Source organism: Trachinotus anak, unplaced genomic scaffold, assembly GCF_046630095.1.
Source record: "Trachinotus anak isolate AG129_WGS33_773 ecotype Australia unplaced genomic scaffold, CSIRO_AGI_Tana_v1 ptg000004l, whole genome shotgun sequence".
Taxonomy (NCBI): Eukaryota; Metazoa; Chordata; class Actinopteri; order Carangiformes; family Carangidae; genus Trachinotus; species Trachinotus anak.
This window is the reverse complement of record NW_027273855.1, coordinates 11,937,487-11,961,385: the sequence shown is the minus strand read 5'-3', so window position 1 is coordinate 11,961,385 and position 23,899 is coordinate 11,937,487. Positions and strand designations below refer to the sequence as shown.

Below are 23,899 nucleotides of genomic sequence, written 5' to 3'. Positions count from 1 at the left end.
TTGATCATTATTTTCTTTCTTTTCTTTTTTTTTTTTGCATTTTCTACATCCTCCATTTATACACCCCTATCACTACAACAGCCAGGCAGTTGTTTTCCACAACAACCTGATATAGAAGCAGAACAGAAATAGACAGATAATGAGCACAAAACTCTGACCTGGCAGCAGCATTTTGGATTTGCAGGCTCTTCTTTCAGAGTACGACCTTGGGGTCAGAAGCAGTAGCATCTCCATATCAAATAACACAGCTACAGCAGCACACACACTATGTGACCTTGAGATGTGGAAGACCAGGTTTGTTTCTGACTCTGCAGTGGTGCAGATTTATTCTCGTTATGGTCTAGCAGGAAGACACAGTGCGATTGTTTCACCTCTGATTCGACAGGGCTGATGCACCTCACATGAACCCTCGGTTATAATGAAATTTCAAGGCTCCAAATTTCAGATCATTTTTGTGTATTGAGTATTTTTTGCAGCCCTAAAGATGATTCCATAATAGCACAAGGTGACTAAGGAGGATTAATTTCATTACTATCTTAGATAATCCCTTCTTTGACTTTCCTTTTTTTCTGTTGATGCCATTTTTTTTTCCACAGTAAGGCAGCAGTTCATCCTGTTAATGCAGATGTTGCATGTGTCTACGGCTTGTATAAGCTCATCCATGACTCTTCTGTCTAGCTCTCTGGGCCTCAGGCCTTGTAAGGGCACACATACTAACTTGCATGTACGCCATTCACACCAGCTTTGCACATTGAGAGGGCATGCTTGAACCGCCAGCCCAGAAAAGGTGAAGTCTGAGGAATGTACACTTGAGTAACTGCTTCTTCATGTGTATGTTACTGTTTTCTTTTCCGCATCTCAATCCTGATGTATCCAGGTGGAAACGCTCGAATGGCTCAGTTTTTCCGGGGTAACCTAGCGGGGCTGATGATCCGCTCTGGCAAACTGGAGAACAAGAAGGTGATCGACTGTTTGTACACCTGCAAGGAGGGCCTGGATGTGCAGCTGCCTGAGGAGGTAGCTTCTGCTGTCAAGGTAAGGAGGGCAACATGTGTTAGAGAAACAAAACACGCTTGGCCTTAGTCAGGCTGGATCTGAGTGTATTTGTGCATCAAGAAGATGGTCTAACTTTGCTGGCTCCCAACCTTTTAGGCTTGAGACCCTTCAAGGGGAAAGTCTACTGTCAACTCCTTTCAGAAACAAAAAATCAAAAATAATAAATTATTCTCTCTTGTCAGTCATTTTGAGGACCCCAACCCCAAAGTTAGTATCCACAGCTCAGTGAAATGGCATGCTTACATTAAGTTTTTAAAAAATATCATGAAATCAACATATATTGGCTAAAGATTGAACACTTAATAGAAATAATAGTGTCAGGTTCAAGGCTTGGTGCTTTACTATCACCCTGATTCTAATACATTTTTGCATTGTTTTATTGCCTCAAATGACACAATCTGTCACCTTGTTTTCTTCTCTCAGGTGGAGTTCAACCCCAACCAGTCCTCTCTGACTGTGGAGGGTGACGACATTGATGCCTTTGACAAGGTCATGCAGCACATCTCCTACTTGAACTCCCGCCAGTTCCCAACTCCTGGCATAAGGCACCTTCGCATCTCCACTACCGTCAAGTAAGTAGCAGAGGCCAAAAATACTTCACCGCCTGTTATCATCTTCTCTGCCCGGTCTCTCCTATGTAACCTCACCTGTCAGTCAGCAGCAACCCAGCGTTCACGAGACAGGTCATTTCTGCCTAATAGACATTCAGAGAGGGTTCGTCTTTCTCCTTCAAATCTAAGGATGGTTTGTTTAAGTAAAACAGAGGTCAGGAGTTTTATCTGATTTCCTTCTCAAAGAGAATAAACATGAGATGTTTTGGTGTTGAAGAATGACAGACTGAAGAGCTGTATGATTCTGCACTTTTTTGTTTTCTACATCTCTTCGATGTGTTCAGAGAGTGAAATGTGAGTAACAAACCATTAAACATTTACTGATGATGTATGATAAAGAATGTATTATGACTCTCGGGTTTTTGCTGAGCCTAAAGATAAATTCCAGTTAGTGTTGCAGTATAATTTTCCTTATTGTTTGCATACAAACTGAGTGTTGGTGGGTAGACTGAGCAATTAGACCAAATGACAAAGTTTGCTTATACCTACAACTTCTACTGCGGGGGCAACTTTCCAAATGGTGGTGCCATTAGTTATTATGTTTGTTATTAGTCTGTAACAGTCCATCTCATTGTTATAGCTTTTCCTAATTACCCTGCCTAAAGGGAGAACCAGCAACTTCATCATCAAAAAAAAAAAAAAAACATTGGGGTGTCCAGGTATTCAAACTCAAATCTTCCCCCAGGTGCTTCAATGAGGAGTCCTGTGTAACGGTGCCAGATGCTGAGGGTTATGTGATGGTACTGCAGCCTGAAGAACCCAAGATCAGCCTGAGCGGCATTGACCACTTTGCTCGCAGCGCTGCCGAATTTGAAAGCCAGGAAGGTGTGACACTGTTCCCTGAGCTACGCATTGTGAGCACCATCACCCGCGAGGTGGAGGCCGATGCAGAGTCTGAAGCCGCAGAAGGAGCTGATGATGACCCCACAGGTAAGAGAAATGCACACAGGATGCCTAAGTAAGCCTTGGTAATGTTAAACGCAATCTGTAGATGTAGCTAACCCATTTTCAGTGGATTGTTTGTGGTGTTCACTTAATAACCTGCTCATCCCCTGAGTTATATAAGATGACTTTCCACTTTAAAACTGCCACATATGTCATCTTACTTTTGAACACAGTGAATGTACAGTTGATAGCTGTGTGACATAGAGTAGCTGCAGAGGATTATGTCTGGAGGACGAAGGGATTGGACAGACAGAGCAAGAGGGAGGGAGCGAGAAAAGAGTTAAGTTGTTTACTACTTTATGGGAGGGGTTGGTTGACCAGCCGCGCCATCTGTTAGGCCTGTATTTGAGCTAAGAGGCAGAGAGACAATAAACGTGCACTGAGGTTAACACAGATACAGGGTGATATGATGTCCTGTGGTGAACAAGCAGGCCATATGGGACAAAAGGGCTTACAGAGATCTGTTGCTATTACCTGCATTACCGTGCCGCGCCTTACGCAACCAGCATGCAAGAGATGTCACAGTAGATGATTAAGAATCACCCAATAGAAGTCAAAAGGTGCAAACTTTATGTGCATGAAATATTAATTTGTTTCATAAGCAAAATGGAGAAGACAGGCTGCCTCAGCTGGGCTTTTAAAATATAGTCATGTTAAAATACCTTTCATTTGTATGTGCATTTCTGGGCCGCTCTTCATGTCTTACACCTCTGTTCTTAAAAGTAAGCGCTAACTATTATTAGACATAAATAAATTAACACTGTGCTGCTTTTTATCACTAAACATGGAACGTATTGGCTGTTCACAACACTGTTGTCAGCTTGCAGGGGTTCATGATGAAGGGCAGCTATGACTATGTGTATATGTGGTATTATAACACAGTATCTGAGCCTGTTTGTATTTGAAGTATGGAGAATGGAAGTCAGAGCAGCTCAGATTGGGCTGTACTATTTGCCCTGCACCTCTAATGATTATGATCAGGATGCTCACTCATCTTGCTGTCTCTTATCTATTCTTCATCTTCCACCACTACCCTCAAACTTTTTGCAGAGTTTCTCCCTTCACTGATCTCTAAAATAAGAGAGTTCACTTTTTCCCCTCTGATCTAACTTATAATTGAACAACTTGGTAACTTGTCTTTGCACTTGTAAAGTGCAGCCAACTGGTAATTTCACAAGAACGGGGAAAAATTTGAGTCTTGAGACAGCACTGTGTAAACTGTGTCATCTTTTATACATTTCCTGTGTTAGTGTGTTAACACTTGAGAATGAACACTAGCAGCAAACATGCACATAATAGTGGACAATCATACATTTGTGTGGAGCCCTACAACTCATCATTGTCATAATATTTTTCTCTATTGTTTGTTCAGTTCAAGAGACAGTGGTTTCAGAGGAGATCATGCACAACCTGGACACATGCGAAGTGACTGTGGTGGGAGACGAGCTGGACGGCGAACATGAGAGCCTGGAGGTGGACATGTCCCAGCTGCAGCAGCGTGGCCTGGAAATGAGCTCTTCTAACCTGGGCCTCGTCATCACCGGTACAGGCAACAGAGTAGCACATAGAAAGGAAATGCTTTGGAATCTGTGTAATGCTGAGACTGCAGAAATAAACCAAAAAAAAAATGTTATCATCTATACTGGATGTGTGTAGGCATTTGAACTTTAGGCTTTCAAACTGTCACAGTGAATCACAGTGATTCGAGGTCGGTTACTTAAATCAAAACTACTGTCAGTGTAGAAGTCCATGTTATGGATGTATTTTTAAATCATGTTAAAATCCCACATTTGTCTTCCACAACATTACTAAGCTTTCCTCTAATAGGGAGACATATTCTGGTGATTTGGTGATATCTTTTTGACACAAGCTCCTCTCTCCGTGTTCCAGGTGTGAACACCATGGCCAACTATGAGCAGGTCCTGCACCTCATCCGTTACAAGAACTGGCACACCGAGGCTCTCTTTGACAGGAAATTCAAATTGGTCTGCTCTGAGCTCAACGGTCGCTACATCAGCAATGACTTCAAGGTTGAGGTATGACCGACCATGTGTTAGTTACGTTACATAACAGTGATGCATTCAAAACATCAGATTGCAAGTCATGCCCTCATGTTACTAAAACATTCATGTGTGTGTTTCTGTCTTTATTCTCTCTAGGTGAATGTGATCCACACAGCCAATCCTGTGGAGCATGCTAACAATGCCATGATGCAGCCCAATTTCATTAACCCCGTCCATCATGCCTCTGTGGATCTGTCCGGTCACAACCTGGTCAATGCTCACCAGGCCTCAGGTACTGCAAAATAGAAGCCTGACATGAAATGTTAGTGTTCAAATACAACACAGAATGTTTTTTCTGTGTCCTTCTCATCGACTAAGACGGTAAAATAGCATACTCCCTTCTTACATATCTGTTAAAGTTAATACCGAACATCATAATCAAACAGTAATCTGCTTAATTGTTGTGCAGTAGAAAAATATTTGGCCTCTGATATGGCAGGCATTACTGCAGAAGGATTACAATCTATTAATGTGAAGTAGGGCGCGTATTAAACACTGAAAAGTTTAGGGACCACACTTCAGTGCTATATGTGACATCATATGGGTGGTGCTCTGAGCACAACCCTCTATTTCCTGGCTTCAGTAATCTTCTGAGATGTCAGACTCACTAAGCCTGCCACTGCACAAGAGAGGCCCTTTCCTGCTAATATGGGGCAAAGTGGAGCAGGTTGGCAAGAGACAAGCAAACCTATTTAAAGAAAGACACCTAGAGCTGCCGAAAGCATTTATCTTCAGTTTACTAAGAGCCTTATATTAACACCGGGTGCTGGCACAACATAAAACTGAAGCCCTGGAAATGCCCTCAGACAGACATGGAAGCTGTGTCTCTCCACCTCAAGCTGTGACAGTGTTTTCATGTGTGAATGTGTCAGTGTTTGCCTAGTTTACATCAAACCTAAGTCATTTTGTGTTTGTTTGTACATTTTCTTCCTCACAGTGGTTCCCAGCGCTGCCACCATTGTCATTGTGGTGTGTGTTAGCTTCCTGGTGTTTATGATCATCCTGGGTGTGTTCCGCATCCGAGCTGCACACCAGCGGACCATGAGAGACCAGGAGAACGGCAAGGAGAACGAGATGGACTGGGACGACTCAGCTCTCACCATCACCGTCAACCCCATGGAGGTAAAAAAACACACCTCCGCCTATTTGTCTGCAAGCAGTGATTAACTAGTGGAGAGGTGTCAGAATTTCACCGCTCATCAAAATGTGGTCGTGTTGCAGCTCAGACAGCTTTTCACCTGCTAATGTTCTTCTGGGTGATGTTGCGACTGTGCCCTAGTTTTATCTGAGCTCTCGTGATTGGCAGTGCTGTGGGGATGGTGTGGGGGAGACTTTGATGTAGATATTTGTGAAGTTTCACATCGCTAATTGAAATAAAATAATCCTATTTTGATTATTTTAGTGCAACCAGTTGGTGTCTTTGAGATTTTGAACATATTTTGTGACACAGCCAAGAAAGCTTTTAAAAGTCCAAAGTGAAATTTTCTGATTAATGAGTCAGTTTGTGGGCTGGCTATAAACATTTGTACAGTGGATTTATATCTTTTTGAATTATTGAGAGCGCTTGCAACTAATTTGATTTATAATTTGAATCACAGTGACACAGCTCCTAGCTTCTTTACCAAACTAAAATCTTTTTAATTAAACTGCTTTGAGTCATGTAGTATGTACAACTGCTAACGTCTGTCGTTGCACAAATCACAAAGTTAGAGAAGTAGAAAAGAGCATAAGCGCATAAAAGAGTAAGTGAGTATTGGATTTGATGATGATGAACAGTGGTGAAATTAAAATATTTCTGCCTTGAACAGTGGTCAGTGAGCAAACCATGAAGCTGTATTCAGAGTTAGGTCTTTTGTTTCTCTTGTCCTTTTGGTATCATCCAAACCAGTTGAGTGAGTGTGCTGCAGTTAACTGACATGTTGGTACATGATGTCCAGGTATTGAAGCTAAAATTGTAAACAGTCATGCTTCATTGCCACTGGGAGCAACCATTAGGGAAGGGCCATATGGTTGAAATCATCATCACTAAATCAAAATTACTATACTACTATATAACTACTATAATATCGATATCAGAATCAGAATCAGAATCAGTTTTATTGCCAAGTATGTTTTCACATACAAGGAATTTTTTCTGGTGATTGGTGCAATTGATCAGCAACAGTGGGGCTCTCTAGCCTTGTTGATGAGGCTAATAGCAGATGGGAAGAAGCTATTTTTGTGGCGAGAGGTTTTGGTCCTGAAGGACCGCAGCCTCCTGCCAGAGGGGAGTGTCTCAAAGAGTTTGTGTCCAGGGTGGGAGGAGTCAGCTACAATCTTCCCTGCACGCCTCAGAGTCCTTGAGGCGTACAGGTCCTGGAGGGACGGAAGATTGCAGCCAATCACCTTCTCAGCAGAGTGGATGATACGCTGCAGTCTGTTATTGTCCCTCTCCGTGGCAGCAGCGTACCAGATGGTGATGGAGGAGGTGAGGATGGACTCAATGATGGAGGTGTAGAAGTTCACCATCATAGTCCTTGGCAGGTTGAACTTCTTCAACTGCCTCAGGAAATACATCCTCTGCTGAGCTTTTTTGATGAGGGAGCTGATGTTTAGCTCCCATTTGAGATCCTGTGTGATGGTGGTTCCCAAGAAGCGGAAATGCTCCACGGTGGCCACGGGGGAGTCACACAGGGTGATGGGGGTGGGTGGGGCTGGGCTCTTCCTGAAGTCCACTATCATTTCCACTGTCTTCAGAGCGTTTAGCTCTAGGTTGTTCTGCCTGCACCAGGTCACCAGACGCTCAGTCTCCCACCTGTAGGCAGACTCATCGCCATCAGAGATGAGTCCAATGAGAGTGGTGTCGTCTGCAAACTTCAGGAGCTTGACAGACTGATGGCTGGAGGTGCAGGTGTTGGTGTACAGGGAGAAGAGCAGAGGAGAAAGAACGCAGCCTTGCGGGGATCCAGTGCTGATGGTCTGGGAGTCAGACACGTGCTTTCCTAGCTTCACGTGCTGCCTCCTGTCAGACAGGAAGTCGGTGATCCACCTGCAGGTGGAGTCAGGCACGCTCAGCTGGGAGAGCTTGTCCTGCAGCAGAGCCGGGATGATGGTGTTGAAGGCAGAGCTGAAGTCCACAAACAGGATCCTGGCATAGGTCCCTGAGGAGTCCAGGTGCTGGAGGATGAAGTGGAGAGCTATGTTGACAGCGTCGTCTACAGACCTGTTGGCTCTGTAGGCGAACTGCAGGGGGTATATATAAATAACAATATGACAATATGACAAATATATGTCATATATCATCTGTGTAGAACAACATGTACATTTGGGATGATAGATTATGATCATAGCACTGAGGATTATTTTATGTATAATTTATCTTATGTGCCCGACTGAGATCTGGTTTTTTACCAGTTACTGTTGAAACTGGACCTTGTGTCAGTCTGAAAAAAGAAAATCTGATTTGTTCAATGTGCTGTCTAGATGATAGGAAGTGAGTCCTGTTTTGTTTTCTCGTGTCTTTTTTTTTTTTTTTTTTTTTTTTAAACTAAGAACTGCACAATACTTTGTTTACGAAGATTAAAAAACAGACATTGATTTTGTAAATATGGATAATGAAAATTGTGTTGCCTGTTCACACATGACACATTTAGATTGGCAATTTACTTGGGAAAAGCTGGAAGGTGAGAAAAAACATTTGATCAGGATAAACTGCACGCTTGTAGCAGTTCTTTTATACAGTCCATTTGGGTTTTCTGTCCATAAAAATGGATTATTTGAAAGCTCGAAAAATAGTTGGAATCCTATCGAAGCAGTAATGTCGTGACTGTTTTTTAAGTTTTGTTTTTGTAAATGTTTTTTCCACGAGAGGCATGTTTTGTAAAATGTGAGATGGGCCAGGTGTTTGGCACAGGTTACAATTCGTTTAAACACAAGTTCAACAACAGACATTTGTAGAATAATTAACATCTGATTTTATATATCATCATGACATGGGGAAAAAAAGCCAAGACACTCAAACAAGTTTGATGGCTCAAAATACTTTTATTACCAACAAAATCTTGACCAGCTGTTTAAATCACTACAAATATAGATTCTTGTCTCAGAAAGTGACTCTCCACAAACAACCCCTCCCCCCCTCTGTCTCTAATGCAGACGTACGAAGACCAGCACAGCAGTGAGGAGGAGGAGGAAGAGGAGGAGGAGAGCGAGGATGGAGAGGAGGAAGATGACATCACGAGCGCTGAGTCAGAGAGCAGCGAAGATGAGGAGGGCGGGGAGCCAGAGGACCAGCAGGGGGCCAGCAGACAGCAGCAGCTGGAATGGGATGACTCCACCCTCACCTACTAAAACAACACACACATATATACACACACACACACACATCAAAAAACACACATTATACTTAACACAAGCTCTCGCTCACACACACATGCACACAAACACACACATCACCTACTCACGCTTACTCAGATCCTCATAGTCACTGTTTCACACACCTCTCCTCCCACAGTTTCATGTCTAAGGAGCCATGATGTAAAGAAAAAAAAAAAAAAAAAAGTACAAAAAAGACAAACAAGAATTCCCTTCAGCATATATATATGGTCAAGGTTTTCCTGTCGTTACCTTAGTGGTGGTACTCAGTGTAGTGTAGTCATCACCGGATTGCTGATTTTTACTGTTTATTTTTTTATTTATTATATTTTAATTCCCAGGAAAACTTGGCCTACATTTGTTTTGAACTGTGTGAGGAAGCCAACCCTGCACTTTTTGTTTTCTCTCAGACATAAGGCGTTCAAATGGAGAATTTATTTTTATTTTTTCCCCTGATGTATATTCTTGCTTAATGCTTTTAGATTTGTTTGCCGCTAAACTCACATATAGCTTTGACTTAAGTTTTCTTGACTTGTAGTCCACAGTGAAACAAAATGATGCTTTTAACAAGTAGACCGCTTTTTTTTTTTTTCTTTTAGTGCATGACGATATTTAACAAGTCCTATGTGTAGAGAAATAAATTGCTTTTTAAAGATTTTGTAAATATAAAGAAACCATGTAATTAGTCTATGTGTTAGTGAAGGCCTACTCAATCTAAAATGACGCAGTACGTAATGTAGAATATTTGTGTCACAGAGGCTGTAGCATGTTGCAAAATTTCTGCAAAAGCTGTTCCATCATGCTTGTACAAAAATGTCTGCTTCACAATGAGAAACCCAGGACTGTTCAGCGGAGGTTTCCATGACAAAGTGGTGTCTATTTTGTCGCTACTTCTTTTTTTTTTTTTGGTTTTTGCAAAGAAGAAAATGATTTCTTTTACTTTCTCGTATGCAGGACTGGTTGACAGTTTCAGCTTCATACATGCTTTGCTTTGCTTGCACAGGTGGCAATGCTCTACTCCAGGCGTCACGTGTATTTCATTCCCTGTAGATCTCACTGTTGTACAGATGGGATTTTCTTTTTGTTCAGAGTAATCATACTCAGAGAAACGCTAATGTACAAATCGACATTTCATTTTGTGTGGAGCGGTACAAACACCAGACCAGCAGGTTCTGCAGTGCTGATAATCTTGAAATATGGGTACAAACATTTTTGCCAGTGAATTTGGACAAGAAGAGAGATTTCCTCAGCAGCTTTAAAAAGAAAAAAAGTCTTTCCCAGTCCTGCTGTGCTGACAGAAGTAGGGAGGAAAAAAACCCTTCAAACTACTGAAGAAGCAAGTTTACGACAGAGCTTTAGTGGAGTCTGGTTGAATAATGAAGTAGCTGGCATTGTTTTTGGGGAGAGAAATGAAAGTACTTTCAGGATTGCTCTGTTGCGAATTTATTTTCTATGGCACGGCTATTTAACCTGAAATAATAAAAAAACATATATTAGATGCATTTTTAAAATGGTTTCTTATTGCAAAATAAGCACTGTCTTTATTGTAGTTCATGGAAATACAACTGAAGGCATGTCTGCATAGTTTCCAATAGGAAAGTACTTTAAAAATGAATCATCTTCTTCTTGTTTGAATCTTTAAAATGAAATATTTTTTTGCAGTAGACCACTAGATTTTATTGTACATGGAACTGTACTGTAGAGTTGTTCTAAGATATTTGTTTACATTTGGTAAACTTTTTTTCCTTCTGGTATTAGTATAAAGCTTATACAATTGATTGGGAAAATGTGTCCAAACTCCTCACTCCTCTGACATTGTTATAACTATTAAGTGTTTGTCTCATGTTTGTGGGTACCAAGTAAAATGTCAAAATTTCTCAAACCTACATGAATTAAATCGGATAAGATTTGGGGCATTGCAGTGAGCAGAATGTGGCATTATCAAGATTAGAAATGTTGGCATTGTGAGTCTCATATTTTGTGTGCAGATTTATTTTCAGAGGCCAAATTTCAGTTCAGAAACATATGAAGGCTCTCATTGGAGACAGTTTCCAGGCTACTTTTGGGGATTTGTGTCGCACAGTTGTGTTTTACTTTTAAGTTTAATTAATTTATGATTTTTAGAGGTCTGTGGTGGAAACGTAGTGAACAGTCTCCCCTCCATGATGACTCAGACTTGTGAAAAGGAGTTAAGGTCTGAGCCGACTTAGATGGGAGTGCCTTTTGCCTTTTTCGATCATAGCGAAATTAGCAGGTCTAACAAAAATCCATGCTCTTTTATTTGTGGCTTTTATAAAATTTTTATTTGTTTAATGCTAGATTTCTTACAGAGCTGGGGATTACATTTTTCTTTCAGTTTGTTGTAACAATAGTCCACCGCTAGTTTTATTAAAAGTGACAAACATTTCACATAGATGTCATGTGTCCATGTTGATGTGTAGAGGAAGTAGATCCATATTGTATCTTCTATAGATATTGTACTAAATCATATTGACGGAATCCACCTTTAAAAACGATGCACAGTACATAATGAAATTGCTTTGGCAGCATACATGGGTATACTGTAAATTGACCTATTTGTGTATAGTGGAAGGTAATTTTGAACAGTGTCCTATCGCCTGAATTGTCGAGAAATGATTTTGAGGGCAGCATGAAATTCACAAGAGTTTAAGCCTGTCGACTCCGAAGTTCTCAGTTTCATTATGTCATACACCTAATGTCCACATTTCATCTACAGTTTAAAGTACAATACCATGGGTCACTGATAATGTGCACACTGGCTGTGAGGTCAAGCCTCCACAGTGACTCCACCACCTCCAGTTTTCTGGGTTATATGCTTTCTGGTCAGACCCTGAGCTAAGTGTCAGTTGGTTGAATTGAATGTCACTGCCTAACAAACTGAAATGCAGCCATACTGTAATAACACTAAGATGTAAGGGGAATTTACTTTGCATGAACCACAAGTTTGTGTACGTTCCATGTGGGGTTGTGAGACTGGAGTGAGAAAGGAGACGTGATACACTACTGATTCTCATACTGTCTGTTTCACACGTCCACAACACTCCAGATATATATTTTTTTGTTTCTTTTCTTTTTAAAATTTGCTCAAAATGGAAGGTGACAGTGTTTTTTGAACGTTTGGATGCTTCCTTTGTGCTTGTTGGAGCTGCTCTCACTTTTCTACCAATTGAAAGGCAAATTGTAGTGAAGTTGATGCTTGCTCGCAAACAAAATAAAGGATGATGAGATGGGGTATAACTTTTGTCTCTTCGTGTTTTCCCTCCATCATTGCTCATACTGGAAGTACATCAGTAGTGTAAACACATTGCTGGTGGTACATGCCCTGAGTAGTGCTTCTGAAAGTGTTTTAAACCTGGAGCATTGGTGCCCTCTGGTGCTGAAAATAAAATTCTTTGAAGCCCAAAAGTAAAATGTTACACACATAATTTCACAGATAAAACAAAACAAATACAACACAAACTCCATTTGCTACTGATGTTTTTACTCACATTCAGAGTAACGGCTTCAAAGCTGAAAATCAGACTGATGCTGTAAACGTGATGTTAAGTTCTACATAGCTTCAAACAGCCAAACTTGAAGATGAAATATAATCATTACCATTTAAAACTGCTGTTGTCAAAGTACGGTTGAAATGCTTGATAATCCAATAATATACAGAAGATGGACAAAATAGACACCTGACAATATACAGAATAAATATACAGAACGTATAGTCCTTAAAGTGTGTTCCTGAATGTGTGCTGAATTCTGTGTAATGACAAATTCTGTTCTTTTATTTCCCATTTTCAAGATGATCCTCTCAGCATTTTCAAAGGTGAAAATCTTCTTCATACTGTCCCCTCCAGAGTGTTCTTTAAGACTAAACAATTACACTTATAACTGGTGATTGAAGAGAAGTCAGAAGGGTTTTTATTTTACCTTTGTAACCCTGGCACCATCATCTTGCAGTGTGAGGACACCATGAACACACTGTAAAGTGACCTTGTTCTATGCCTGCTAAACAACCACAAGCTCTATTCATCAAACTGAATGACTCTCATGAGACGGCTGCCGAAACCATCACAAGACCTGCACAATGTTGGACAGATGGCAACAAATCCATCAAGTGGATTTCTTGTCACATTGCAGTCATGCTGGTTAAAAACCTATCTGATCATGTTTTTAAGCATCTTAATACTAAATTTGGAAATACAGTTTCCAAATGCCAATCCAATTTAGGGGGTTTAAAAGTTCATATTCTGTTGCCAGACTGATCAGAAACTCTTGAGTAGGGGCCATAATTGCTTTTTCTAACTACTTACTTACCAACGACTTTGCCATGCTTAAATCTACAAACTGCTGAATACTGTCAAGTTGTACTATATGCACACTGCATCTGATGTCATTTACTTACTCAAAGTTCTGTTTCATGTGGCACTTCTGTTACTTTGTCCAAAGTCCTGTACACACTGCAGTTGAGTTAAAACAACATCTTGAATATTTGGTACTCACACAGCAAATCAACGTTTTAGAAATACCACTTGAATTCTCAAGTTTTAAGACGGACACAGCAACCCAACAAGAAATACAGCACACATCCAGCACAGAATAGTTCTCATTCTCTGGACTGTCTTCTACATTCGTGTACATGTCTTCATATTAAACAAAAATATGCTCGTACCTATGTTACAATTTTACACTTATCTGGACAAATAAAAGACATTTACAAAAGTTGAGGGATATAAAATAATACTATTAAAAAGTGTTAGCATCCACAGCAGCACATAGAAGTGCACCGATTATTTACAAAAATCAATGATCAATTGGCACATTTGTTTCTTGGTAAGAACAAAGACACAGAGTTAAAAGGAACATTTTTGTAGAATTTCTATGCTTTGGTTTTCACACCAGAGCTTGCTAACGCCATAATTTTGTCTTCGGACCCTGAAAAAGAAAGCAAAACAACATAAATGAGAACATTCATCCAATAATTTGTGTAATAAAACATTTGTGCGAAATCATGTATGTTCTCACCTAGGTTTGCAGTCACTTTTTCAAACTGGCTCAGGGTAGCTGTAGCATTTTCAATGAGAAAAGTCTCATCCTCTGCAGTAAGCTGTCATACCAGACAGAAACAAAAATGGAAGGGAGAGTTAGGCCTGTTGTAGCGGCAGGACTGTCAGCCCGGTGTCACTTAAATGACTAAAATAAGTCAGTGCAGCTTTAAGAATTCATCTAGACAGAGGAGCACAAGCCAGTGAATCATCCATCAAACCATGGAAAAACATCACATCTCTGCCGCGAGCGTTTCTCACCTTCTCTCCCAGTTTTCTCAAGGCAGTGAGGATTTCCATTTTCTGCTGCGTGTACACGTCCCGCGACAGTTTCCCCACCATGACATCTCGGTCCATCTGCACAGAATGGCACAAAGCAGTTGGACAATTTTCAGACCAGGCAATGCACAGATAAACACTGAGGAATGATTGAGTGGTTGAGTTAATTCTACAGCTGTGCATTAAATAGAAATAAAAGATCACGTTCTAAATATTGCCGTGCAAACCTCTGCTAGTCTGGTTCTCAGTTGTCCTGGCTGCTTCTTCGCAAAAAGACGGATCACCTCTGGAGTTTTGAACGCTTGGCTAATGGCAGCCTGGATTGCCTGATGAAGACGTTGATATCAGAAAAAAAAAAAATCACTGTTAATACCAGATTATTTTAAGTTACCTCTTCTGTATGCTATAACCTCTTTACGTTGCCCTTATTACACAGTAATTGCTCACTATCTATTGATCTTTCTTACCAACTGCATCCCACTGAGTTCATCCACAAGTGTCATGTCTCCTGTCATGATCTTCTTCAGAGAGTCATTGAATTCACTCAGCTGCTCCAGGGTCTCCTTCTTAGTCTCCTCATACTCTTCCTCATCCAGTTCTTCTCTGGAATAAACAAAGACATGATGAGAAGCTTAGAGGAATATGAGAAAATACTAAGAATACTACATGGTGTTTTCTGACATAGATTAGATCATTACTTCCCAGCTGCAAAATGCCAAATACTCTTATTCAGTAAAGAGACTCTACCCTGGTGTGGATTTCACGAATATCTCTTTACTGCACCTGCATTCCTCCAGATCCTGGAGCTGCTGCATCAATCTGTCAAGCTGCTCTTCCATATTTTGCCTTAGTTTTCCAGTTTCTGATTTCCCGCGAGAAGCCATCCTTCTAGGTTAAATAGTGTTTCCAACCTAAGCAGAATGCAAACACAGAGGATAAGACAGGAATCGGACTTCGGTCGGGATGGGAATTATAGCCCCAGTGTGCCACTGGGCAACTTTAACGTCAACCTAGCATGCAATCTATGGACCGTCTTCATGAGCAACGACCGGTGTTGCTGGAGCTAGAAGTACAACATAACGGTTCAACATGTAGTTAGACATACTATATTTACAAACTGTGGATGAATGTATTTGCCTGAAGCCCAGACCCCCTTGTCTTAACAAGTAATGTTGTTTAGTTAGCTGAATAGCTAGCTAGTATGCTAAAAGAAAACATCTCACCGGACTGTCTTCGTAAACAGTTGTTCGTAAAATCGGCCTTGTGATAATTTAAATGTTTGCATCAACTTGTTGAGTGTACCACAAAATTAACTAAACCATTCAACTGGATCTCTGTAAACAACAGCTACTTTTAAAAGCGCTTATATTTAGTGTTTATCGAGACGTTTGTGATTGTGAACGTAGCTCAGGGACGTGGGTGCGGCTGTTGGCTTCCTGCTCGATCCCAACCAATCAGTTTTAGCGCAGTCCTTTACGTCCGTGCTACAGGAAGCAGGTGACACATTACCGAGCAGCTGACCGCCGCTAATTCTCACGGTAGTTCAATGAGTATCTGCATTATTTTAAAGATGTCTTTGTTGTCCAGACTTGGCCCTGTGCGTTCATCTTGGTGGCAACCGTGAAACTTGCGTTGCCTTTTTACAGACGAAGCTAACAGTCGCTGCGGTTCAAAATGTAATCACAGCGCTAAAGTTAAATGAAGCTAACACGCCATGACATATAGTTTTTATCCTCTTAACTTTTTGTGATTCACTCTGGTGTGGACGGCACAGAGCCCCCTCTCCCCCTTAAAGGTCGGGGAAACAGCGTGGTTTTTGACATGTGACTCTCGAAGACAACTAGCTTACTACGGTCTTTGTTTTCCTCACCATGTCTGTTGTTGTGTAGTGCATACCCAGCTCCACTATGAGGCATGGAGGCTCACAACATAACCCCAGTGGTGCTACTGGCCTGCGGCTCATTCAACCCCATCACCAATATGCACCTGAGGATGTTTGAACTGGCTCGAGATCATCTGGAAGACACAGGTTGAGTGAAATGAACATTTGATCTTTTAGAGTAACGCACCCCGGGTCTCTTGGGTTCACCCAGGTTACACAAAAACACACTTTCTCACTCACCTCCAATGATTCCCAGCCAAGCAGGTAGTGTGCATTTTATTTGCTCAGTTTTGGAGATATCCTCTTTTGATGGTGCTCCTCGCACTGAAAGAAAGTCAACAACCATTTCTCAATGCTGTGAGCACCACAAATGAAATTCAGTTCACCTCCATAGTTTTGGACTAGAGGGAGAGGCTATACAAAGGCTTATATTTCTAAACCTGGGCTAAATCATCAGCGTGTTCAGATAACACTAGTGTAATAAATATTCAGTCATATTAATTCATTTTTAAAGTAGCAGGACAAGTGTAAGGGTTGAAATAGTCCTAAAAGAAGCAGCTGTGGCTCAAAAGGTAGAGCAGGTTGTTGGTTGCTCAATCCCTGAGTCAAAGTGTCCTCGAGGAAGACACTGAACCCCAAATTGCTCTCACTGATTAGGCTAGCACTTTGCATGCTAGCTTGCTGTCATAGGTTTGTGAGTGTATGTATGAGTGGGTGAAGGAGAGACAAACATGTTTTGGATAAAAGTGCTATATGAATGCAGTCCAAATACCAAATACTCCAAATAAAAGTTCTGCATTCACAATTTGACCTAAGCAAAAGTGCAGAACGGCTCCTGTCAGAGTTATTTATTATATACAGTATATTATTTTAGTAGATTAATATTACACTGTTGTTGCTGGTCAAGGTTGGGCATTAACATACTTTATGTACTGATAGGTATTTTAAACTATAACAATGCATCATATTTTACAAACCGATCTAAAATCTACTACAAACTGATGTAAAATATTAATCTGAAAAGTTACTAGTAACTATAGCTGTCAAACAAATGAAGTAGTAAAACGTACGATATTTCCCTTGAAACATAATTCAGTGAAAGTATAAAGTATTAGAAAATGAAGATGAAGTTTCACACAAGTACTTCCTTGAGTATAAATTGTTATATTTCACCTCGGCTACGTTCCATTAGAGGTAAGAAAATCTGTTAAATTGTACATTTGAATGAACGAACCCTTTAAATAATAAACCTTAATTATTTCTTTTAGTGTAACTGCATCCACTGTGCTGTTGTTTAATCATGCTCCTTCCCTTATGACTAAGGTCAGTACAGGGTGGTGAAAGGCATCATCTCTCCAGTGGGTGATGGCTATAAGAAGAAGGGTTTGATTGAGGCCTCCCACCGTCTGGAGATGGCCAGATTGGCAGCAGAGAACTCAGACTGGATCACAGTAGACTCCTGGGAGAGTTTGCAGCCTGAGTGGGTGGAGACAGCCAAAGTTGTTCGGTATGTTGCTAATTCTTATGTCTTCTAATTGGCAGTGTCTGTGCTTGTTATTTGACATGCAAATCTGCCAATGAATCTAAGGCACTTTCTGACAGGCCTTTCAGAATCCGGTTTCCTGCTTTCCTGTAATTCTTCTTTGTCAGTGAAGACACCTCAAGCCACAAATTCATCATATCTCTTAACATAACAACAGTAGATAGTTAAACAAATGATTTACAAGCAGACCCTCAAGCAAGATCTGATGTGATTCTTAAATGCAAATGACTAATGAGGCCATTATGTAGGCTCAAATGTCAACAAACGAATGTCCTAGTCGTTGTAGTAACTGGTGTATCATGTCATCTACGCTGTTCATACATACAGTGCAGACTCCTTGTAGTTACAGCACAAAGCTGTCAATCATTTTAACAGAGAAAAGTTTGGTTTCTGCAGCAATAGAAATGACTTATAATAAAATATTGAAGTCAGACTAACAGACTTAAAGCATTGCTGGTAAAGACGCAGAGCGTGTTTTTAAATATTAATCATGCTAAATGTTAAATTTTGCAAATAAGTATTTAATAAATTCACTGTAAGTAAAACATATTGGAAGTTGTAAACAAAGGAAACATTAAGACAAAATTAAAGTTGAATTTTGATTAAAAAATGTACATTTATAATTTTAGAATTTGTACGACAAATTATAGAACTAATTTAAGGATAAAAATTGGATATATTTAATGTAAGACATCACAAAAATGACTTTTTACTCCAGAGTTAAAGGCAATTTATTTGCTTAAAGCCTAATCCAGAAGGGTATTGGCAGGATAATAACTGACATATTGTAATGCAATTAGCTCTATATACCCTGCACTCCTGACCTGCTTTTTGATAGGTTAGATATTTGGATGCTACATTAATTTTGTCTATATTCATGTAGGCATCACTATGAGGAAATAATTGCAGCAGAGCAGAACAGCGATGATGTGGACACAGTCAAGCACATCAAAAAGAGACGGCTAGATGAGAATTATTTTGAAAGTTCATCTCATCAGAAAAGGAGAGGTGGGTCATGTATGGCTATGTGCAGTATTGTGTAACTAAAATATTGTTCTCTCTGTTCTCTTTTACCCTCCTCCCTTTTCCAGTCCCTGATTTCAGACGGGCAACAAGTCTCATCCTGCTTCTGCTGTATTCATGGTTCAATGTAGTCATCTTAATAAGAGAAGACAATTTAAAGGTGTGGATACTCAGGGTGTGTTGTTGTATGGTGGGTGACACCCAATAACAACACTTGCGGTCAGATGACAGGAAAGACAGTGAGAAATTAGCCTCCAGGGGTGAAAGAAAAAAAAAAACAATGCATGCATCAGAGACACAAACTGAACATGTTGTCCAAGTTTACTTCTTGATTTTACAACATGACTCAGTTGTGACAAGAATTTTTAACTGTGTGAATCTCCAGCATGTAGCTGCACTGCTTGGAAATGGTCCATGTGTGCCATGTATTCATTTGACATTAGACAATGACTCATGAGGAAATTAGATGAAAATCATAACTATAACTGAAACTTAATTACAATAGCTTTTTTTTCGGAGTCTACATAACACTGATTAGTTGCAGAACTGTAAACAACTTGAAGCTACTGAAGTGGTTTCCCAGCATTACCTGCTTACAGAGAGCACTGACCTCCATTATAACTTAACTAAACATTGAAATTAGACAGGTTACTAACATCTCTTTTTAAGTCATTCTTTTATACAAAAAAAGAATACAAAAAAAAGCTTTTATAAATACTTTCTGTGTCTTATGATTTTACCCTTTCAGTCTTGCAATTTTAGATTCTCTTCTCCTAACTTCAATTTTTAATCTCCTATGTCTTAATGATCTCGCTGTCTGTTTTTATCTCACTGTCATTTTTTTTTCCTTTAAACCATTTATTTTCCCTTTGTTAAGAAATGCTACATACAAATCAGTTTATTGATAAGTTGGTTTCTCTATGCTCAGACAGCCCTCAGCTGATGTTGCTATGTGGGGCTGATGTCCTGGAGTCCTTTGGGGTTCCCAATCTGTGGAAGCAGGAGGATATCGCTGAGATTGTGGGTCGCTACGGTTTGATTTGCGTCACCCGCAGTGGCAGTGACCCCCACAAGTTCATCCACCAATCAGACATGCTGTGGAAGTATCGCAAAAACATCCACGTGGTCCATGAGTGGGTGGCCAATGAGGTCTCAGCCACTCATGTGCGCCGGGCGCTTCGCCGAGGTCGGAGTGTCAGGTATCTCCTGCCAGACGCAGTGGTTCACTACATTCAAGAGTGCGACCTCTACAGTGCTGAGAGCGAGAAGAAAAATGCTGATGTGGTTCTAGCACCGCTTCAGAGATACACAGGTGCCTCCTCGAGCTAAGGGATTTACTGCTGCAACTGCAAAACAGAAGTGTGAGTTGTCTACACTGAATGCTGTAGGTTTACTGTGAATTTTACAGTTTATTTATGCTTCCACCAATGCCTACTCTACACAGTAGTCTCCTCTAATGTTGTGTGTGTTTTAAGAGGATAGGCCTTCATTGATTCTCCTGAGTGAAGTGATTTAGTTACAGTTACTGCTCAAAAGTATCTTGTGTGTGGAAGATAAGAACAAAATAACTTAGTAGCAGTTTAACTGGCTTGGATGTCATCTTAATGTCATATAAATCTGGTGTGTGGTTAATTAACTAGGAATTCACAATTTTTCGTGAAAATGAGATCAGGAACAAATACATTTTAATCTTCTCACTTGCTATATCACATTGTGCCCCACATGCTTCACTATTCTCAACTCATTAAATGTTTTATACCTAGAGTAGGATATTTCAATGCACTGCCTCAGGCAAAAGCCAAAAAGTAGGATACATGCTTTTAAGTCTTTATTTAGTGCTGCAGATTTGAAAAAGAAGGTGTGATTTGTATTGACTAGAAATGAAATAAACTTTGTTTCTTTGTTTTCCACCTTGCAATCTTTTCACTCCTGTTACAATGCTATTGTCAGACATATAAGGAACTGCTAACATCCTCAGTTAAGAAAGTGCCAAATTGACACCTTCGTGAATTGATTATAATGCTGCTTGTCAGGGGATGTGAACTTATCTTTCAGGTAATCACCATTGACAGAAGATAACAACTGAAATTTCAAATGGCAACCAACTAAAGCCTCACTCACAGCAGTGTGTTGACATGAAAGTATAACTGATTACATCACATTAGTATCAGAGTTGGTGCCTAATTAATTGACTTTTATTGTTATAAGTAATGGCATTAGATTACATCAAAAACTTGAACATATTATTCAGATTTAAAAGGTCCCATTCAAAGTAATTTGACCGGTTTATTTCTCAGTACATCACAGAGGTCATGTTTATCCTATCAATTAATGTCTGTGTCAGGTCCCCATGACAGACTTTATGCACATGTAACAGTGTTGGCTGGAAAACAACCCAGACTTTGACCTGCTTGTTGCTGAAGTCAAAAGGAGGAAAAACTACATGAATGTTTGGATAAGCTCCAAGTGTTTTATTTTCTTTGAAATTTGACTTGTGTCAATACCTTCCATGCTGCATGTCAGAGTAACTACCGATGTCGATGTTATTTTTTACACTGTGGGGAAAGGTGTTCCACTTTCACACAGTCCCCTTCCACGGTCCTCTTCATAAAAACAGCAGGTGTTTGACCCCAGTTTGCGTTGAAGCCAGAAGATGTTTATTCCATAGCTAAGATTTGCACAACTGAAAATAATAAGGACTAGCCCCAACATAAAAACATATTTGGGAAATAATTTTCATTTGAATTTAAATACGAATATTATTTGCTTCAGTATGTTGCTTATCTGTAGCTTTAGGTGTGATGGGTTTTATTGCAGAAAGCCTTTCAGTTACTATATTTACACTGTGTATGCAAATCTATTAACTACTTCTTGTAATGTGATGGGATAAGGAAAGAAAATACTAAGCAGGAAAGGGTTATACTTAGCCTTAGCAGAAAAGCTTTTCTCCAAACATTGACGTCAACAAAGGCCTTTGTGTACATGTACAGGCAATAAATCTGTGACACCTGAGGCACAGTTTTAAGAAGTAGTGAAGTGCATGGTAGGACCAGTCTGACATGTCGGGCTTCCCCATCTACACCCTGGCGCTGATGTGAGTCCCGCCCTCATCCTCAACAGGTTCTCAGGTGACAGCAAATGAGATTAAGAGCACACCTACCTTTATATCTCCCTTGCAAAGCAGCATTGTCTCAGCCTCTCTTCAGCTCTCTTCATCAGCCCAGCAGCTTGAGGATCACATTTTATTCACACACAAAGAGGAAAAAAGAGTGGTCATCAAAATGCCTGTCAGCCTCTGTGGAACATGGGACATCATCAGCAATGTCAACTTAGAGGGCTACATGATTGCACTGGGTAAGTCCTTAAAGCGTGTTGCTTTAGTCAAACACAATTCTCTTCTGATGTTACTCCTGCATTGAAAGAGATGTTTGCATTTCTAGCTATCAAACTCTCAATTGTTCTGTAAAATGCATGCAGATATAACGTTGTACAGCATTAAACAGAGAACAGGGTATGAAATACATTGCCACTGTGGGGAAAACCAGCATTTGGCTGTGCTGTTGTGCCAGTGCTATTTATGGTATGCATGGGACTATGTGAGAAAGGGAATGTGTTTGTAGCCTGTGGGTGAATTAGTCCCCTAGATTTGTATTCTGTACATTCAGGTAAAACCCTTCTCTGCCATTCTAGGTATCAGCCCTTATTTACGAAAGATTGCTCTAAAGCTGAAGCTGAGGAAGGTGATTGAGCAGCACGGCGACCAGTACATCATCAAAACCGTCAGCACCTTCCGTAACTACACCATCTCCTTCAGAGCGGGCCAGGACTTTGAGGAGTTTACCCAAGGACTGGACAACAGACACGTCAAGGTGAGGATGAATGTGTTTAAAGTGATAATAAATGTAATGACAGCAAGTGTTTTGTAGGTCATGTGATGTCTCTTACCTTTTATTTGGGCCGCAAAAACAGTTTTGTCTCCTATGCCTTCTGTGCAGTCACTGGTGACATGGGAGGGGAATAAACTGGTGTGTGAACAGACTGGAGAGAGGAAGAACCGGGGTTGGGCTCACTGGGTTGAAGATGACAAGCTACATCTGGTAAGAATATGAACGGGCAATTTGATTATATTTAAACATTTATATATCTTGTGCCATTTTATAACATTGTATTTATTTTACATTTCTGTGACCCATTACCCTCAGGAGTTGTACTGTGAAGGAGAAATCTGCAAGCAGATCTATAAGAAGAATGTGCCTGAGTGAAGAAGAATTAAAGTTGTATTTCAGGAGAAGTTACTCTGTGATCAACAGCATCGTCCACCACTCTAAACCCTGAACAACAAAGCCACAGTTGAACATTAGTTTGTGGTATTTTCTCTGTAATGTGACTTCAGTACCCAGTTCAGGAGAAAATATCTGCTCTTTCAGGGTTATAGATTTACACCAGTAGATGGCATCACTGCATTACTTTTGTCAGACACTGGCCTACACTGATCTGTGGTTTGCCGGTGCTGGCCTTAGTATCAAACATGTTTATTGCTCCTTTCAGCTGGCTGAAAAAAAGCGTGTCTATGCAGGTTGTGTTAAGTGATAACTTTTTGTTTGTTTAAAATCTCTTTTGTCTGATAACTCAAATCTGAAGCACATTTTCTTTTCACTGGCTTGTGCTATCCATCTGACATTTGGTGGAGCTATTTGTACAATTCAAATCTCTCATTCATGTAGATGCATCTATATCCAATGTACAGCAAACAGTGAGGTGCAAGATGTTTGGAATACTGTTTGGTTTTATGTGAACGTTATATAATTAAAAAAAAATAAATCTCAAGCAGCATAATTTTCTTATTCAGTGCCTCTTTTTTGTCATTCTATCTTTAGAAAATGAACTAACTTATTTTTTCTGATTGTATACTCTTGGGTTTTCTAACTCAAAGATCGGGAATGTGTCACCATTCATTCCACGGGTGACGATGGGGCAGAGATTGCAATGAATAAATTTGCAGTATAATACAATTACATACAGTATTGTACAGTAGATAATTCGCCATATATTGCTACCTGTACCTTATCTGGCACTAACCTCCCAGCACC

General features: G+C 40.2%; 3 protein-coding genes across 6 annotated transcripts in view; 2 read left to right on the top strand and 1 right to left on the bottom strand.

Moving 5' to 3' along the window:
• clstn1 (calsyntenin 1) overlaps window positions 1-12,286 on the top strand; it is a 37,921-nt gene extending 25,635 nt beyond the window's left edge. For all 4 annotated transcript variants that reach the window (XM_071475929.1, XM_071475930.1, XM_071475928.1 and 1 more), the window contains 8 exons: window positions 878-1,035; window positions 1,480-1,628; window positions 2,353-2,597; window positions 3,985-4,155; window positions 4,503-4,648; window positions 4,772-4,907; window positions 5,613-5,797; window positions 8,810-12,286. In XM_071475929.1, coding sequence (XP_071332030.1) covers window positions 878-1,035; window positions 1,480-1,628; window positions 2,353-2,597; window positions 3,985-4,155; window positions 4,503-4,648; window positions 4,772-4,907; window positions 5,613-5,797; window positions 8,810-9,004 — 1,385 coding nt within the window. In that variant the 3' untranslated portion in view covers window positions 9,005-12,286. The remainder of the gene's footprint in view (window positions 1-877; window positions 1,036-1,479; window positions 1,629-2,352; window positions 2,598-3,984; window positions 4,156-4,502; window positions 4,649-4,771; window positions 4,908-5,612; window positions 5,798-8,809) is intronic.
• Window positions 12,287-12,509: 223 nt separating this feature from the next.
• Window positions 12,510-15,723, bottom strand: lzic (leucine zipper and CTNNBIP1 domain containing). The gene is made up of 7 exons (XM_071475932.1): window positions 15,585-15,723; window positions 15,145-15,272; window positions 14,829-14,964; window positions 14,589-14,687; window positions 14,344-14,439; window positions 14,063-14,144; window positions 12,510-13,972 (listed from the first exon to the last, which is right to left on the bottom strand). The coding sequence occupies exons 2-7, from the start codon at window positions 15,243-15,245 to the stop codon at window positions 13,917-13,919; spliced, it is 570 nt and encodes a 189-aa protein (XP_071332033.1). The 5' UTR covers window positions 15,246-15,272; window positions 15,585-15,723; the 3' UTR covers window positions 12,510-13,916.
• Window positions 15,724-15,762: 39 nt separating this feature from the next.
• On the top strand, window positions 15,763-23,625 carry nmnat1 (nicotinamide nucleotide adenylyltransferase 1). Its single transcript, XM_071474969.1, has 9 exons — window positions 15,763-15,899; window positions 16,251-16,390; window positions 17,567-17,750; window positions 18,670-18,794; window positions 19,738-20,136; window positions 21,909-22,163; window positions 22,500-22,678; window positions 22,805-22,906; window positions 23,012-23,625. The coding sequence occupies exons 2-9, from the start codon at window positions 16,276-16,278 to the stop codon at window positions 23,069-23,071; spliced, it is 1,419 nt and encodes a 472-aa protein (XP_071331070.1). The 5' UTR covers window positions 15,763-15,899; window positions 16,251-16,275; the 3' UTR covers window positions 23,072-23,625.
• The last annotated feature ends 274 nt before the right edge of the window (window positions 23,626-23,899 follow it).

Coding starts and splice junctions, on each gene's coding strand:
- lzic (XM_071475932.1), bottom strand. CDS start 15,245: ATGGCTTCTCGCGGGAAATCAGAAACTGGAAAACTAAGGCAAAATATG. Junction 14,688..14,828: donor AACTCAGTGGGATGCAGTTG/GTAAGAAAGATC, acceptor CGTCTTCATCAG/GCAATCCAGGCTGCCATTAG. Junction 14,440..14,588: donor TGAGAACCAGACTAGCAGAG/GTTTGCACGGCA, acceptor CATTCTGTGCAG/ATGGACCGAGATGTCATGGT.
- nmnat1 (XM_071474969.1), top strand. CDS start 16,276: ATGGAGGCTCACAACATAACCCCAGTGGTGCTACTGGCCTGCGGCTCA. Junction 18,795..19,737: donor ATCTCATCAGAAAAGGAGAG/GTGGGTCATGTA, acceptor CTCTATGCTCAG/ACAGCCCTCAGCTGATGTTG. Junction 22,907..23,011: donor AAGATGACAAGCTACATCTG/GTAAGAATATGA, acceptor CATTACCCTCAG/GAGTTGTACTGTGAAGGAGA.